A 17,772-nucleotide genomic window follows, 5' to 3' on the forward strand; every position below is an offset into this window, starting at 1 on the left:
TATGGATAAAAACTGACTTTTTTTTTGTTTTGCATGTATTCATTGAACTCCTACAATATGACAAGTGTTCTCCACCATTTTTATTTACTTCTGGTATGAATTAGGCCACTACTTAAAGTTACTTCTCCACTTACAATAGTGGATTAGACCTTCTAAACACTGCAAGGGTTGAATTGATTTGTTTTTCTCTATTTCATGTATTCATTTATTTATTCAGTATACCAGATTGCTCTTCCCACATGCACAGACCAAGATAATCATCACTATTATTTATTGACGCATTGATTTATTTTCACTTTTCAAGAGTTTTTCAATTGGATTTATCCTGTATCATTTATCTTATTTAGGACTCATTCACACAGCTATTAGCTTCACAAAAAACTGCAGCCGCAGAAAATCATCTAAACGGGTCAGGGCCAGGGCCGTTCACATGGTCGGGACTGACCGAAAAGATGCACTGCTGGAGAAAGAAAGAGAGATGGAGAGAGTCCCCAGGGGAACTCCCTTCATCTCTCTCTCTCCAGTGAAGGGAAGTCTGCCGCAGAGATGAAGGGGGTTCCCCCAGGACTTTCTTCATCGCCGAGACTCCCTTCATCTCAGCGCAATGCCGGGGTTCCCCTGCAGTGGGGGGAGCTCTATCTCTCCCCCCCCCACTCCCCTCTGCAACCCCCCGCTCAACCCCGGCGCCCTCCGAATCTTTTCGTCCGAGTAGTCAGTTACTCGGAAAAAGCGGTGCTCGAGTGAAAAAACGCCCTAAACAAGTACGTTCGCTCATCTCTAGTTATTATCCGTAACTTTGCTAGGTATGAAACCAGTCTGTTCTGGGTGAATTAAGGAGAGGATTACACTACTTACCCTAGAAGCTAAGATTTTGGCAACATTTGGCAAATATTTTAAAGGAGATGTCTCGAGGAAGCAGTGAATTTTTTTTCTTTGCCCAGTCCCCCCCATTAAGTACACATTACTAAGCCCCCCTGTAAATGACATTTCTAGCTGGTTCGGACTTACCGTTCCAGCGTTTCAGCAACTTATAAAAGTTTCCCCAAGATGGCCGCCGGCTCTTTTCCCGTCGCTCGCTGCAGCCCGACGTGCGCGCTCCCGAGACGCTGCCAGCTGTGTCTCCATGGCAACCAGACGCCCCGCAGCCGCCGACCAGACCCACCGCAGCCGCCGACCAGTCACCCACCGCCAGGCAGCAGGTAACCAGCGCAGCCCCCCCCCCCCATCACAGCGGCAGCCCCCCCGGAGCAGCGACAGCCCCCCCCGGCCCAGCACTAGTTCCCCCGGCCTAGCGACAGCCCCCCCCGGCCCAGCGGCAGCCCCCCCGGCCCATCACTTACCAGGACAGCTGGACGGCGGGACAGCTGGGCGGCTTCTCCGGACAGCTCGGCAGCTCTGCACCTTCCTCTAACAGAGGAAGGTACAGAATGGCCGCTCCAGCGCGCTCCCAAGCAGTGACAGCTCGTCTGCGCATGCGCAGAAGAGCTGTAGCGGGGAGCACACTGAAGCGGCTCGTGTTGAATGGAGAAGACCGGACTGCGCAAGCGCGTCTAAAAAAGCAAGCTGCCGGCGAATTTAGACGGAACCATGGAGACGAGGACGCTAGCAACGGAGCAGGTAAGTGGAATAACTTCTGTATGGCTCATATTTAATGCACGATGTACATTACAAAGTGCATTAATATGGCCATACGGAAGTGTATAACCCCACTTTGTTTCGCGAGACCACCCCTTTAATATTTGAGTCAAATAGTGAAATGGGGTTTTAGGAATCTGGTGATGGACGTACTTCCCTGACTTCAACAAGACCACAATCAGTGACTCATGCATTGATCTGGGGTAGGAACCCAATTCCTGCTCAGGCCCAGAGGCTTGCAATATGAAAAGGAGTTATCCAAGCTAGGCAATTCTTTAAAAAAGATTGTCTCCTACTTTTAGCCCTATAAGCTAAGTTTATTTGCTAAAAGTAGGTGACCAGATGAATCCATTCTAATTTTATAATTGACGGACTACTTAGCAACGCGGCTCAATGTACCCAGCGGCAGCTTTCAGCGCTAACATTGAGGAAGCAACGTGGAAGGTAAGTATAACACTTACATCCCTGAACTCAGTGGGTCACATACTTTTAGCCCATAAGTTTGGCTTATAGGACTAAAAGTAGGTGGCAGATTCAATTTTAATATGATGTCTTGTTTTTTGTAAATGATGTCTTCACTGTAAATAATATTGTAGATTATTCAATATTTTTTATGTCACCTATGTCAATCAGCCATCTCTTCTAGGTACTGCCCATGATTATCTTGCTGTAATGGGCTTCCAGCTGTGCAGCCTTATGCACACTTTTTTTTAAAGGTTTTGTAAAAATCCCTTATGGCTGGCAGAATGCACGCTCATAATCTACAGTGCATACGAGGTGGCATTTTGTTATGCCGGCTGCTGATTCTTGCTTTTTTTGCTGCTTCAGTGCCAAATGATATTGCTCGGCATTCTAATCAGCCATGTGTAGTTAGTTTAGTGGCAAATTCTAATACTGGACAAAGCATTCTGATTGTCATTAACATCAGAAAAAAGGAGAGAAAGCGCTCAGGACTATGATCATATTGGTTGTAAGAAACTAAATGCTCCACTCACCTGGAGTTTCCGAAGTACGTCATCTGACAGACATAGATGCCACATGGTGCCAAGCCTTCACTTGGCAGATTTTTCAATGTGGTATAGACATACAGAATGCCACCTCAACACATTCTGTATGTCTCTGCCACATTAAGCGATTTTCCAAGTGGAGGTTTGGCTCCATGCAGCACCTATATCTTTTGACTGAAGTACTTGGGAATCTTCAGAGGTTGAGTAGCTCTAGTCAGTTCTCCCCTCTGCATCTGATTGGACCCCTTAGTTTCTCGCAACACATTAATATCTGTGACTATGGTCCTGAGCACCTTCTCTCTATTTTCTGCATTTGATGTATTGCTCCATGGCTATAATTTGCTTAGTGTATTTGATGGAAAGTGACAATGGTCATCATATGAAGAATATATAATTTGAGATTGTTTGGAGTACGCTGGATTATTGTGTGGCATCAGCTGGTGCAGCACGCCTGGCAGATGGTCTCTATACCTCTCTTTTTGCTCAGCTGTTTGTATGCCTTAGAAACTTTTTCTGTAGTGGTTTGATTGTCCTTAAGAATGTAAAGAGGGGGGAGCCGTAGTCATGGGCCTTATGTACAGAGAGATGTTTCTAGGCCGAGAAGGCAACTTGGGACTGGATTTACAGCTGCTGGTCTGAAGGAAATATGCAAAATGGCTGAAGCAAAGAAAACATGCATAGAGCATTAGATAACGAGTGTCTAGTCAAAGTGCGAACAATCACTTGTCGTCCCTGTGTGACTGTGTGTTACATGTTCCGTCTCTGATCACGGTGATGTCATCGCAGGTCCTAAAGCATAAAAGATGCAGAGCCTGACAGTAGCCATGTGCTGATAACACCTGTGGTGATGTCATCGTCATGTAATTAGTTACCGGCTCTTAGCTCCGGCCCTGATCACATGATGGCGACCTCATCACAGATCCTGAAGCAGCAGAGGGAGATGACAAATGTATATACCAGAGCTGTGTGTGGTGTGGTGTGCATGATACGCATGTAGCTGAGCTGTGTGTGCTCTCTGTGATACGTGCATGTAGCAGAGCTGTGTGTGGTGTGTGTCTCACACACACACATGTAGCAGAGCTGTGTGTGCTATGTGTGATGCGCATGTAGTACAACTGTGTGTGACATGCATATAGCAGAACTGTGTGGTGTGTGACACACGAATGTATCAGAGCTGTGTGTGGTGTGTTTGATGCACATGTAGTACAGTTATGTGTGGTGTGTGGGACACGAAAGTAGTAGAGCTCTGTGTGTTGTGTGTGATGTGCATGTAGCAGAGCTGTGTGTGGTCTAGTGTGTGTGTCACTTGCGCATGTAGTAGAGCTGTGTGTGATGTGGTTTGACGCACATATAGCAGAGCTGTATGTGGTGTGTGTGTGACACGCATGTAGCAGAGCTGTGTGTGCTGTGTGTGACAAGCACGTAGCAGAGCTGTGTGTGGTGTGTCACACATGCATGTTTGCAGAGCTGTGCGGGCTGTGTGTGACACACATGTAGCAGAGCTGTATGTGGTGTGTGTGACACACATTTAGCAAAGCTGTGTGGTGCATTGCGCCACCAGAAACACTGCTACTATAATTTCCTAATAATTACTAGTTACTACCTATTTTTGAGGTACATTCTATTCAGTTGTTAATTGATGTGATATAAATATGAGATCGGTGTCACACAAGTGTGTTGGGATAGCATATTCCTTGCATGGGTTTTGCGCTGTAGCAATCTCTTATAGGCGGCCATGTTTCTGTTCACACGAAAAGTCGCAGCATGTTCTATATTGGTATATATTACGCCCGCAAACACGCCAAGATAGTATATGGCGATTGTCGGCAAGAAATTTAATTGCGTACTTGCTGCGTACCATGTGTGTGTGTTACGTGGGCAGCACACTGCTAGATACGCTCGTGTGGGCCCGACTTAAGGCCGTCTTCAGACATGCTGAAAATGCTGCAGTATTTCTACAGCAGGATTTTGCTACAGAAATTCTGCAACATTTACAGATCATGTGGAGGAGCTTCCTAATATCCCCTGCAAAAATCTAAATCTGTAGCATACCTGTTTTCATGCTGCAGATTTCAACCCTTGATATCGAGTGGTTAAAATCCGCAGCAGATCTGCTAAGAAAAAAAAATGTCCAACTTTGCACCATTTAGATGTGGATTTGGTCACTGGGCTTTTTCTGCCCATTTGCTGAGGATTTCCCACTGCAGAAAGCCACAACAGATACACGTTGTGTGAGGGCGGTTTCACACAGCCATATGTGCAACTATGCTTAACAGTACATAGTGTAGTTGCGCATGTTCCCCTCGCTGGCGGTTCAAACTCTGCACCATAGCACAGGTGTTGAAAAAAATTACCGGGAAGATAAATCCTGCTCTATCCTTCCCGCCAGTAGTTAATACTAAATGCGGGAAAGATGTGGTAAGTCCTATCTTTTCTCACTCGTACAATTAACGGTCAGAATCCCAATGGTGAAAACGAAACCACTGAAATCAATTGCAATCAGTAGATTCATTTCTCCCGCTATACGGCCGTGATTATCATGCCTGCATAACGGGACTAAACATATTCATGTGAAGAAGCCCTGAATCTGCCCTTAGGGCATTTTTAGACAAATGTGGTTTTCTCTTTTTGAGGCGGTGATAATCATGGCTGCATAATGGGACAAAATGAAACCACTGATTTCAGTTCTTTCGTTTTTATTATCGGGATTCTCGACTGTTAATTGTATGGGTGAGAAAAGTTAAGATCTGCATTAACTATGTGCAGTAAAGATAGGATCTGCATTAACTATGTGCAGTAAAGGTAGGATCTGCATTAACTATGTGCAGTAAAGGTAGGATCTGCATTAACTATGTGCAGTAAAGGTAGGATCTGCATTAATTATGTGCAGTAAAGGTAGGATCTGCATTAACTATGTGCAGTAAAGATAGGATCTGCAGGACCTACCTTCCCATGTTTTTTGTCATACTCCTGCGCTCTGGCGTGGAGTTTGAACGTCCGGCAAAGGGGAACAAATTTCCCTCGCTCAGGCGCAACTACGCTCCATACTGGCGAGAGTAATTACGTCTATGGCCGTCTGAAACCGTCCTCAAAGTGTCTAATACAGCGTAACGATATATCTGCCTACTTTTTCTAGTGAATTATAATAGTATAATACATAAGGTATTTTATATGTATTTCATAACATGAGATTGCTAGGAGTACTACTATGGATACATTTGCAGCCATCTGGAATGTGTGGGGATCTGTGTGCTTTCTTCTTGGACATAAAAGGCTTCTTGAATGCTAGTCTACGTTCACAATTTTTGACTGCAGTTTTTCTGGGGAGGGATCTCTTTTTATTTTTGCTACTACAGAAAAATACTAATACTTTTAAGCCAGTGATAACACTGTTATTATACATGCTACATTATCTAATACCAATGTATTTGGTTTATTACGGAAATTTGGATGGTGAACACTTGTGTATCATTGTCAATCCTGTACAAAATTCCTGTCATTAGAGCCCTTGCTTATCTTTCAACACATCAAATCTGCTCTCTAGACAAAACTACTCTAGCTGTATTATACCAGTATCACATGACAATCCAAAAACTTTCTGAATAGTGAACTTTTTTCCAGTTGGTACATTAGATAGAAAGATAGATAGATAGATAGATAGATAGATAGATAGATAGATAGATAGATAGATAGATAGATAGATAGATATGGATAGATAGATAGATAGATAGATATGGATAGATAGATAGATAGATAGATAGATAGATATGGATAGATAGATAGATATGAGATAGATTGTTCTAGATATGTTCTAGTATTGACCTTAGTGCTGGTCAATTTCAGTTTGCTCCAGGATTGCTTGTGAGGATCACTGCCATTCTCTGGAGCTCCATTCCTTTGCTACAGACTACTGCATCGGCTAAGTACCGCAGTTTGTTACCGTGTACTGTTCCTGGTTTGTTATGGGCTCCGTAGTAGGGATTTGTTAGTGGCCTAGGCACGAGTGTGGGCCTGAACTTTCCAGAGCACCCTGCCTGCCGATTAGGCAGGGCTCTCTCCTGGGGTAGGGGTTTTCAGGGAAAGGTTTTCTTGTATTTACGTTGCACAGTCGTGCTTACAGTGTTTCTCTGAAAATAAGACACTGTCTTATATTATTTTTTGCCTCAAATAGGGCACAGTGTCTTATATTCGGGGGGGGGGTGGCTTCCGATGGTCTTCGGTGGCGCTGCAGTAAGCTGCATCCTCCTCGTCTCACAGAGGAGCTTCTGCTGGTGACAGGGCTTTGAATACCCCACCTCCAGCAAAGCGAGCGCTGTAATTAGCTAATTGAGTGCCGGCAGCCAATCACAGCCATTCAGTGAATGACATCAACCATATTGGTTGTGTTACACACAGTTGTGCTTATTCTTTTGTTTGTTTTCGCTGCACGTCCGGTTAGGACACAACAGATATGAGATAGATAGATGTTAGATGGACAGATGTCAGATAGATAAATGTCAGATAGATAAATGTCAGATAGATAAACATTGGATAGATAGATGTCGGATAGATGTCGGACAGATAGATTGGGATAGATAAATGTCGGATAGATACATGTCGGATGGATAAATGTCGGATGGATAAATGTCGGATTGATAAATGCCGGGTTGATAAATGTCAGATAGATAAATGTCGGATTGATAAATGTCGGGTTGATAAATGTCGGGTTGATAAATGTCGGATTGATAAATGCCGGGTTGATAAATGTCAGATAGATAAATGTCGGATTGATAAATGTCGGGTTGATAAATGTCTTGTTGATAAATGTCGGATGGATAAATGTCGGATAGATAAATGTCTGATTGATAAATGCCGGGTTGATAAATGTCGGATGGATAAATGTCGGATAGATAAATGTCTGATTGATAAATGCCGGGTTGATAAATGTCAGATAGATAAATGTCGGATTGATAAATGTCGGATTGATAAATGTCGGGTTGATAAATGTCGGATAGATAAATGCCGGGTTGATAAATGCCAGGTTGATAAATGTTGGGTTGATAAATGTCGGGTTGATAAATGTCAGATAGATAAATGTCGGATAGATAGATGTCGGATAGATAAATGTCGGATAGATATATGATAAACAGATGATTGATTGATTGATTGATAGAGATAGATAGATAGATAGATGGATAGATATGAGATAGATAGATAGATAGATGTGAGATAGATAGATAGATAGATGTGAGATAGATAGATAGATAGATAGATAGATAGATAGATAGATAGATAGATGAGGAGAGATAGATAGATAGATAGATAGATAGATATGAGATAGATAGATAGATAGATGAGAGATAGATAGATAGATGTGAGATAGATAGATAGATAGATAGATAGATGAGGAGAGATAGATAGATAGATAGATAGATAGATAGATAGATATATAGATAGATAGATGAGAGATAGATAGATAGATGTGAGATAGATAGATAGATAGATAGATAGATAGATGATAGATAGATAGATGTGAGATAGAGAGATATGAGATAGATATTATATATAAGATATGACACAGTATATACAAATATTCCAGATATTACAAAGTACATACAAAGTAAGATTACACAATGAATCTTCAAGTTCTTTGATTCATTATGTAATAAAAAAAATACGAAGAAATGCTAATGAGACCAATGAAGTTTGACCCTTTACTCTACAAAAACTAATTGTGTTCATTTGTTTTACAGTGTGCATGTACAGAGAGCCATCACTGCATGAAATTGGAGAGAAGCAAGGACGTTCAAGAAAAAGTTCAGGGACACCAACCATGAATGGTGGAAAAGTTGTTAATCAAGAATCAACATAGCCAAAATACTGCCCTGTCCTGAGAGTGAACCCTCTGGAAAGTCAGAAAGGATACATATAAACTGACACAAAATGTTCCGATGACTACTTTTTTGAAGTCAAGTTTTCTTCTTTGGATAGAACAAAGAAATGGAAATTGAATTGCCTGTGCAATGTTTTAAACCAACCAGAAAAAAAATCTGAAGAAAACTCCTTGAATCTGGACTCCATTCATATTTTCTGCGAAGTTTGCTGTGTGATCAAATAAGTTCCCATCTCTGCATAAAAATATACAATAAAGATGTTACCTTTAAAAGAAAACAAAAGTTCTGGATAAATAAACCTTAAAAAAAGAGAAAACAGAAGCCACGTAGCAAAAGTGAGGTTCACTCTAATGACATGTTCCTTTTATTTAGTTTGTCAATTTATAGAACCTTGCATTACAGATCACTGCAGTTTTAGGGTATGCAGGCTAGAAAATATTATAGTTGATCCATATGTGAAGAAACTAAAGGTGAATTTTCCTTAAAGTCATCCTTGAAGTTGAATTTTTAGGTACATCTCCCAACTTTTACAGCATTACTCACCCAGTGCCACGTAGTGTTGAGTGATCTGGACTTTTTCCAAGTAGTTTTTTTCTGTTAAAGGTCCCTTCTCCATGTAGTAAAATAACTATCCAGCATATACTCCCCTCTCCCTGCTTACTGCTACTTCTTTCTCCGCTATGCTGTTTGTTTACAGGCTGCAGTCCCGTCTGTTTACGGGATGTCACAGCCAATGACAGAGCTCAGCAGTCAATCGCTAAGCTCAGTCATTGGTTGCAGAGCCCGTGACATCCCGTAAACAGACGGGGCTGCAGCCTGTAAACGTGACGTCAGAGGGTAGACCTGGTAGCGGCGGCACAGGATGCAGTGGTGAGAGGTCAGCATATGCTGGTTAGTTATTTTACTGCATGAAGAAGGGACTTTTAACAGTAAAAAAAAAAACTACTCGGAAAAGCCCTTCAAGGTGTACCATGACATCCGCAGAGTCTATTGTATCATAAACCGCTTGGTCTTCTGCTTAAGGTTCTTACACTGTTTTTTGTGTCTTATTTCACATCGTCATTGTAAATCTGGCTCAAAATGTCGAAAGAAAAAGTCCTACATGAAAGTTTTTTTCATTTGGTAAAGGGCCGGACAGCTGAACAGAGATCAAACGGACACCATTATAGTCAAGAGGTCCGTTTGGCGCTGTTCATTTCGGTCTGTCATAAGATGGATCCATTCGGCCAGGGGATTCGCCTTTCCCCCTCCCATAACAGAGCATTCCCATTTTTTACAAGCATTTTTTTAATGTTTTTTTATACAGATATGTGTTTTTCAGGTGTTTTTTTTTCTTCAGAGAAGTCTATGGGAGAACTTTTGAAACAAATACCAAACTTTGAGTTTGCTATGTTTTGGGAATAAAAAAAGCCATGGAGCCCCCCCAAAAAAGTGTCAAAAGTGAGAAAAACACCACAAAAAAGTAGATTTTTTTGTGTTTCATATTTCTCTATTAACCTATAGCTAAAATATGGTACTTACATAGAAATGAATGGGAATGCGCATGCATGGCACTCTGAGAGAATCAAGCTTACTGTGTCCCCACTGATTTCACGGAGGGACACTACAGGAACAGGGGAGCAGGTGAGTATGAAAAGAGGCTCCCCGGGCCGTATGTGGTGCTTATAGCTGATGGAAGGTTCCGTTTTATATTCATTTCGATATTCAAAAATATTTGAAGGGGAGGCATTTAGCATATTCAGTTCCTACATGCATGCAGGAGGGTGCTGTGTCACAATACCATCACTTCATATTCCTTCTCTGCCCTATATAGAAGTAGATGGACGCTGAACCCATTACAAAAACATTACTTTGGCATTATTATTTTAACTCATGTCCTTTTCACACTTTTCTTATCGGGTCTCGTAATCCCATGTAAATGTTTTGAAGAATATTCTCTGGCGTTACAACACTTCTAGCAAAAGTATGTTTGTTGACGGCGTGAGGGGCAATATACCTCCCCCATTATAGAAGAAGGGTAGTGACAACTGTAATGATCTGAGCAGTAGTTGTCTTTCTCAACCCTTCGATCATTAGGCCAGGGGCACATGTCCCATCTGTGCAAGCTGCACCCGAGAGCCTTGCACAGGCTATAACGCAGCTATGTGCTACCCATTAATTAATGGGACAGCGCACAGGCCATAGAGCGGTTTCACACAGGTGTATTTGTGTGCACAAAATCTGTGCACATAATGCGCAGAGAATATAACCCATTGTTATCATAATTCTAATTTTCGCAGCATGCTCTATTTTAGTTCGCATTTGCACACCAAAGGCCCATAGGAGTCTATGGGGGTTCGAAAATGCACACCGATTACGCTGCACAATTTCTCAGGGAAAAGAACATACCGGTGACTAATTAGGCTCAGTAGTCTTGTAGCTTATGGAGTGGCCGTGTCCCATGCCCATGTGAATGGTCAGTGTGAGAAGTACAATAAAATATGCAGGTGATAGCGAGACATTCACGCCGCAAAAACGCTGCACTATCATGTGCGTCTTGCATATGAGCTCATGGGAAGCCGCCATCAATGTGGTAGTGTTCCAGAGGCCTTGCAATAAAGAAACTGTAGGGGGAAATTTGAAAAGCTGTAACATGTTTCATTGCATTCTTCCTCTTTTTTGCTATGTTTTAATGCAAGACACTGTTGCCCGAAGTTAGCTATTCATGTATCTTTTGGGTCAGTAGGTTTTTTGCAGTTGCTGTAGGCTTTAGGTTTGACCTATTATTTTCCTTGACATTTTTTCTTATTTTTTTCCATAGGACATGAAAAATGTCAGAAAAGGTTGTTTGTTAATTATGTATGAATAAGCAAAAATATCCACCTAAAACCAGTATGTGTGTATACCAGTTCAAAAATTGATGGTGTTTTTTAATGCGGGTTTTAGGGCGGCTTCACACGACTGTATGCGCCACTACGGAGCCTAGTTGTGCACGAACGGGAATTTTTTTCTTCAGACGTTCAAAGTCTGCGCCATAGAGCAGGAGTTTCAAAAAAAACTGCAGGAAGATAGGTCCTGCCTGATCCTACCTCATACTACATGTGGGAAAGATAGGGCAAGTCCTATCTTTTCTCACCCCTTAATAGTACTGCTAATGAAAACGAAATCTGCCCCTGTACCCGGCCGGTGACCCACGCGTACCCGTCTTCTTTATCTGTATGCAGATGTGCCGGCCGGTACACATGCGTAGTACAGATAATGCCGCGCCGTCACTAGGTGATGACGCGGAATCCATGACCTTTCCGCAATGTCATTGTGGAAGGGCCGCGGATCGGATGGCTTCAATGGAAGCTATCTGTGTGAAATCCGCGCTACATTAGAACATGCTGTGATTTTCCCTTTCGCGAGCGGAAAATCACTATTGATTTCAGCTCATGGACAGGGAAATGCGATTTTAAATATCATGCCTATAGGGTGCCCATTCTGGATTCCACAATGCAAATAAGCCAATACTGAAATCTGAAATGTGCTACATACACTGAAAAATGAAAGAAAATGGCACTGAAGAAAACCTTGAAAAAAGGCCTGCAAATTCTGAGTAAATCACATTGATTTGATTGACTTTATCCACATTTTTACTTTACAAGGGCTTCTTCACATGGGCATGATTTAGTCTCGTTATGCGGCCATGATAATCAAAATCGCATAACAGGACAAAATATGACCGTTGATTTCAACGGTTTCATCTTCACTATCGGGCTTCTCACACGTTATAACTACACGGGAGAAAAATAGGACTTACCCTATGTTTCTCGCACGTAGAAAAACTACATGCCAAAAAGATGAGGCAGGACATTTTTTTTGATTGTGTTTTCGTTTTCACAAACCGCTGACAATAGAACCCATTGATTTCAATGGGTTTCTTCACATGCAGCATTTTTGCACGTGCATTTCCGTCGGGTGAAAAAATACGCGACATGCTCTATTTTGATGTTCACCCAAGGTACATTAGAAGTCTATGGGAATGTGCAAAACGCACCTCCTCCGCATGAAATTGCGCCTGTAACTGCAAAATTTTATGGTGTTAGTTAAAAACACCAGGGACTAATTAGGCTGCTCAGCCGGTTCAATAACTTCGCAGGATGTGAACGGCCCGGCAAAGCAAAATAGCACAGTACGCAGCATGGATACATTTGCAAGAACAGATGATAGCACTCCATTCAGCGCACGATCGCATCATGCTCTCACGAGCGTGTAAATGCCTATGTTCAGCTGCCTATGTTCGGCATGCACAACTACGTTCTCCGCTATGGAGCATTTTAGTGCATGAACTGATTTTTTTTTTCCTGACCTTTGAAACTTCGCGCTATTGCACGAAAGATAAGTAGAAAGATAAGTCCTGCCTTATCTTTTCTTGCCCGTACTAAACAAAATGAAACCATTGAAATCAATGGTTTAATTTCATCCCGTGATTTTCACAGCCACATAACGGGACTAAAACACGCCCGTCTGTGTAAACCCTCAAGTGCAGAAATGCTGAGGACTTGACACAGAACAAGGGGTAAAAGCAGCACTGAAAACCCTTTGCAATCCAATTTTGGATTCAGGGTTTCCTAGGGGGCTTTCTCTTTCTGCCATTATACAATGGCGCCATCTGCTGGCTAGAGCCAGTACTGCGGTATGGTACATGCTGGTGAGGCCCCCGACAACAGAGCGGTCAGTAATATATAGTAAGAATACCCTGTCGGACGTCTTCCGACATCGGAGCTGTACAGACTTCAATCAGAAGGTCTTCAGATATAAGACAGTGGATTGGAAAGGGTTCAGAGTGGCTTCACATTGCCTTATGTACAACTACCTTCGCCGCTACGGAGTTCGAAAAAACAGCAGGAAGATAGGTCCTGCTCGATCTTTTTTCTTCAAACTCCTGTGCTATGGCACAGAGTTCGAACAGCCCAAGCAAAAGAAAGAAAAACCCCCGTTCATGCACAACTACTCTTCGTACTGATGAGTATCGTTGCACATATGGCCATCTGAAACCGTCTTAAGTTAGGCAAACCATACTACGGAGCTAAATCTATTTATCCATTTACACGGCTATATTTTAAGAACGCAGCGTGCACTAATTCTGTTAATTGTTGCCTCTATATTTTCATTCATTTTGTATTATTTTCTAATTGACAAATACAGATCCATATTTACCCTGTAGAAAATAAAAGGTATGACTGCAAATATGGAGGCAAATACGGATCAAACAGTGATTAAGTACTGATGACATACAAGGTCATCTCTAACACCTCTGCTACAGACATGTTACAATACGCTAGTGTCAGACTGGCCTTAGGGGGCATTCACACAATGCAGATTTTGGTCTGGACGCGCACCGATATCTGCAGTATATATTGTGCTGCGGATTTTGGTGTGGCTTTCGAGCATGCACTAATACGCTCAACGCAACGGAGTGTATTTGAGCATGAACCAATGAAGAGTCTTTTTTTTTTTTTTAAACTGTTCAAACTTCAAGCTATTGCGTATGTGAAAAAATAAAAAGCCGGACCCATCTAGAGCAGGACCTATCCATTCTCGCACGTAGGATTATCGCGCAAGAATCACGATCATGAGATCGAAGCCATTGATATCAGTGGCTCCGCTAAGTGACTTTTTTCGGCTTTGTATTTAAGCCCTGTAGATCCACACCAACACCCAATGGTGCGAATTTGGATGAACTTTTTGGCACAGAAATTGACGCGTATTTTGGTGTACTTTTTACGAGGCAAGTTTCACAATAGCATAGTGTAACATGTCTGTAAGGCGGATCTGTATCTGTGCAATAGAAAATTCTATCACTGAATTGAAATATGGAGGCAAAAACTGACAACTTAAGCGCATGTTACGTTTTTAAAACAGGGTAGTGAAAAATAGGGTAGTATAAAAAGATACATAGATTTACATTGCGGTCTGGAAAAAATGGACCAAATATGGAGCAGAAATAACCTCATCTGAAATAACCTCAGTTGAAAACTGCACCAGATTTTTGGCATGCACCTCAAATAATTTGGGGCATCTTCTGACTGTCCTGTTTATGCTACTGTCTAGCTATTAGCCCACATGAGTACAGTTGCTCCATTGGGTTACAGCTACTCGCCCTTTCAGGACCTCTGCATGCTGTTAGTAGACGGAGACTTACTTGCTTACAGTCAAAGGATACAGTTCTATACAGGCTGTTGTCAGTCGTTTTGATGCAGTTGTGTTGTGTTCTTTTTTGTGCCATAAAACCTGTGTTCAGCTGTAGGACAGTTTTTTTACTCACTTTTGCTGCTTTTTTGGGGGGGTCCCTGGCACTTTTCAAATCCACAGCATGCCCTGGGTCTGACGTTATCTGAGGATTTTTCCCATGGACTTCTCTATAGAGAAAAAAATATCAAAGAAATTCTTGTGCAACTAAACGTCACCAAAAACACCAGTAAAAACACCGGCATCAACAGGTAATTACATACTGTTTTTCAATAGTATACACCAGAAAAAAGACCGACAGAAGCCAAAGACGTAAGGCCATTTCACACCAAACGAGACCCTCACGATCCTCGTTAGCCCGAGCGAATGAGCAAATCATCGCTGGGAACTTCTCATTCAGTGCTTCACATTCCTACTGGACGCAATGAAAAGCCAACGAGCCAACAATGATTTTGATGCCGACTTAAAATGAATGACAAATGAGAAGCGCACGATTCCCATTCGTCGTTCAGTTGTTGGCTCGTGTTTAAACTGAACAATTTTTGGAATGATACTCGATGAGTCTAAGTGCACCTTTAGGGCTCTTTCACATGAACGTCATTTTGAGTTGGTGCGTCAAAAAAATTGCATTTAAAAGAACCTCTTGTTTGATTTTTTGACGTGTCTAAGAAATCGAGCGTCAATAGGCACATTTTTCTGACGCCGAGATTTGTCTCCGCTAAAAGATAGGACTTGTCCTATCTTTCGACGGCACAATGCCGGCGGCTCCATAGACTCCTATGGGAGACTTTGCGAGCCGGCCGGCAAAGGGAGATTTAAGGAATGTCTCGCCACGGGGATAAAGGGAGTCCCCCATCGCAGGGATTCCCTTCATCCCCGTAGAGATGCCCTTCATTGTTCCGGCAGCCAAGGGATTTCAAGGGGTGCGGCAATTTAGCGCTCTGATAGCCATGATTTTTTTGTACACCTATCAGAGCTCTAAAACGACGCTTATGTAAAAGAGGCCTTACTTATGATGTTCTATTAAAATTGTATCCAGTGTAGAAATTCATTTTTTAGCTAAGCAACTTCACTCCAGGTTGATCGCTCTAAGGCCATCTGCACACGGGCCATCTGGATTCCCATTCATTTCCGCTGCAATGGCCTCTGCAGGACAAATAATATGAAGTTGGATGAGCAATGACATGGATAAGCAATTATGTAATACATGGTAACACCGAGACCAGTGGCTCTCTGCTAGGGCTTATAGACAGGGATCCCTCTATGATGTCCATACATGTCCTAATAGGGCATATAAAATGGAAACCCCACGTAAACCTTATTTGTAGAATTATGGACAACCCCTTTAAATGGTTACAACCAACATATCGACTATTATTGTGTTTATGTGATTCAACACATCATCGAAACCCTATATCACTGAAACCCAACACTTAAAAATGAGCACAATTATATACTGTAGCCTGCATACACTTTACCAAAGGGCTGGTAGCTCATTGATTAGGAGGAAGCATTCACTTTCCATCACTCATTAAATATCCAATGTGACATCTTCACGTGACATGTACTATGGACAGGGGATGAAAATAGTTTGTATATAATGATGAGAGATTGCAGCTCTGAAGGGCTTCCATTACAGATTAGCTTTTTTATTTAGATGCAGGTCAGTAGAGATCTGCCTCCAGGTTTCTGTACAGCAGATGAATTTAAGAAGCAGCATTTCTGTGGCCTGTTTGAATGTAAATGATGATAGCTGGAGGGGTGCATGCATCCTGCTTGCTCTGTACAGTTTATTTTGCTACTTGGGGTTCAGTATAGAATGGGGGGCATGGAGACTGTTGTATGGGGAGAAGGGCAGGGCATTTTCTAATATATTTTAGCTTGTTAAATAAAAAGATCTCTTTATTGGAGCAGTGGTAAGTTGTCTTGTTAATGCGCTCTACTAATATTTCAACTTGGTTTCTGGTTTTCTCTCCATTCCGATCACTGAAAACATTTCGGACCCTTCAACGGGACGGAAGGTGTCCTCGCGGTCATTTCTGCATCACAGTGTTATCCCTATGGGGCTTGAATTCCACACCTGTTAAAATCCAGGCGTCTTTACTTCAAAACAACAAGATTCAGTTCTGCAGTGGAAAACTTTTTGCTGCAGAATTAAGGCTAATTTCACACGGGAGAATGCAATATCAGGCCGGGAAACTGAAAATGTGCTTGCCAATGTGCGATGTCCTCGCAACACTTCAGGGAAGTAGCGTTTTGCGGCTAAAAGGATTGCGGAGTGTTTCCCATTGTTTTCAATAGGTAAACATTGCATCGCACTTACGTGAATGCCGTGCGATGCTGTGCCGGCCCCATTAAAACAATGGGCGATATGATGTGAGGCGTTCCGACGGCACGCCCAAAGATAGGACATGTGAATTTTTACTGCCCCTGAAAACAATTGCTCATGTGTATTACCTTATTCAAAAGAATGGGGTTCATATCCGTACAAAATTTTTGCATCTCACAACGCGCAAATCTCACATGATTTTCCCCGCCATGTGAAAGCCTAAGACTAGTGTCACACGGGCAAGTGCGATATCGGGCTGTGAATCACGGCTCGATATTGCACTTGCCAACATGTGATTTTGCTGAGGATCTCAGAGATTCTCCTATTGTTTTTGGTAGGGAAACCTCGTATCGTGTGCACCTAGCACATGGCGTAATGCTGCCGTCGGCCCCATTAAACACAATGGGTACCGCAATGCGAGAGTTCGCAGTAAGATAAAACATGCCATGATTTGTTTGTGTATGGGGTTCACATTCGTACGAGATTTGTGTGTCTCGCGATGCACAAATCTTGGGTGATTTTATCACCCATGTGAAGGCGGCCTAAGGACATCTTGTGGCATCTTGTGACGTCTTGTGCCATGTTGCGGATCTCTAACATACAGGAAATGTAATTCTGCAATTAAAGTTGCGTAAAAAAAGTTAGAAATTCCACAAGATGTTCTGCAGAACGCACTTCGCAGTTAATAACACGCCAAAGTCGGCAACAATTAATA

The 17,772-nt window shown here is 42.3% G+C and overlaps 1 protein-coding gene across 3 annotated transcripts in view; it reads left to right on the plus strand.

The window, feature by feature from the left end:
* Positions 1–16,638, plus strand: part of FGF12 (fibroblast growth factor 12) — a 457,953-nt gene extending 441,315 nt beyond the window's left edge. For all 3 annotated transcript variants that reach the window (XM_066602030.1, XM_066602036.1, XM_066602023.1), the window contains exon 5: positions 8,375–16,638. In XM_066602030.1, coding sequence (XP_066458127.1) covers positions 8,375–8,493 — 119 coding nt within the window. In that variant the 3' untranslated portion in view covers positions 8,494–16,638. The remainder of the gene's footprint in view (positions 1–8,374) is intronic.
* The last annotated feature ends 1,134 nt before the right edge of the window (positions 16,639–17,772 follow it).

The sequence above is a fragment of the Eleutherodactylus coqui genome, chromosome 1 (genome assembly GCF_035609145.1).
Source record: "Eleutherodactylus coqui strain aEleCoq1 chromosome 1, aEleCoq1.hap1, whole genome shotgun sequence".
In the NCBI taxonomy this organism is placed as follows: Eukaryota; Metazoa; Chordata; class Amphibia; order Anura; family Eleutherodactylidae; genus Eleutherodactylus; species Eleutherodactylus coqui.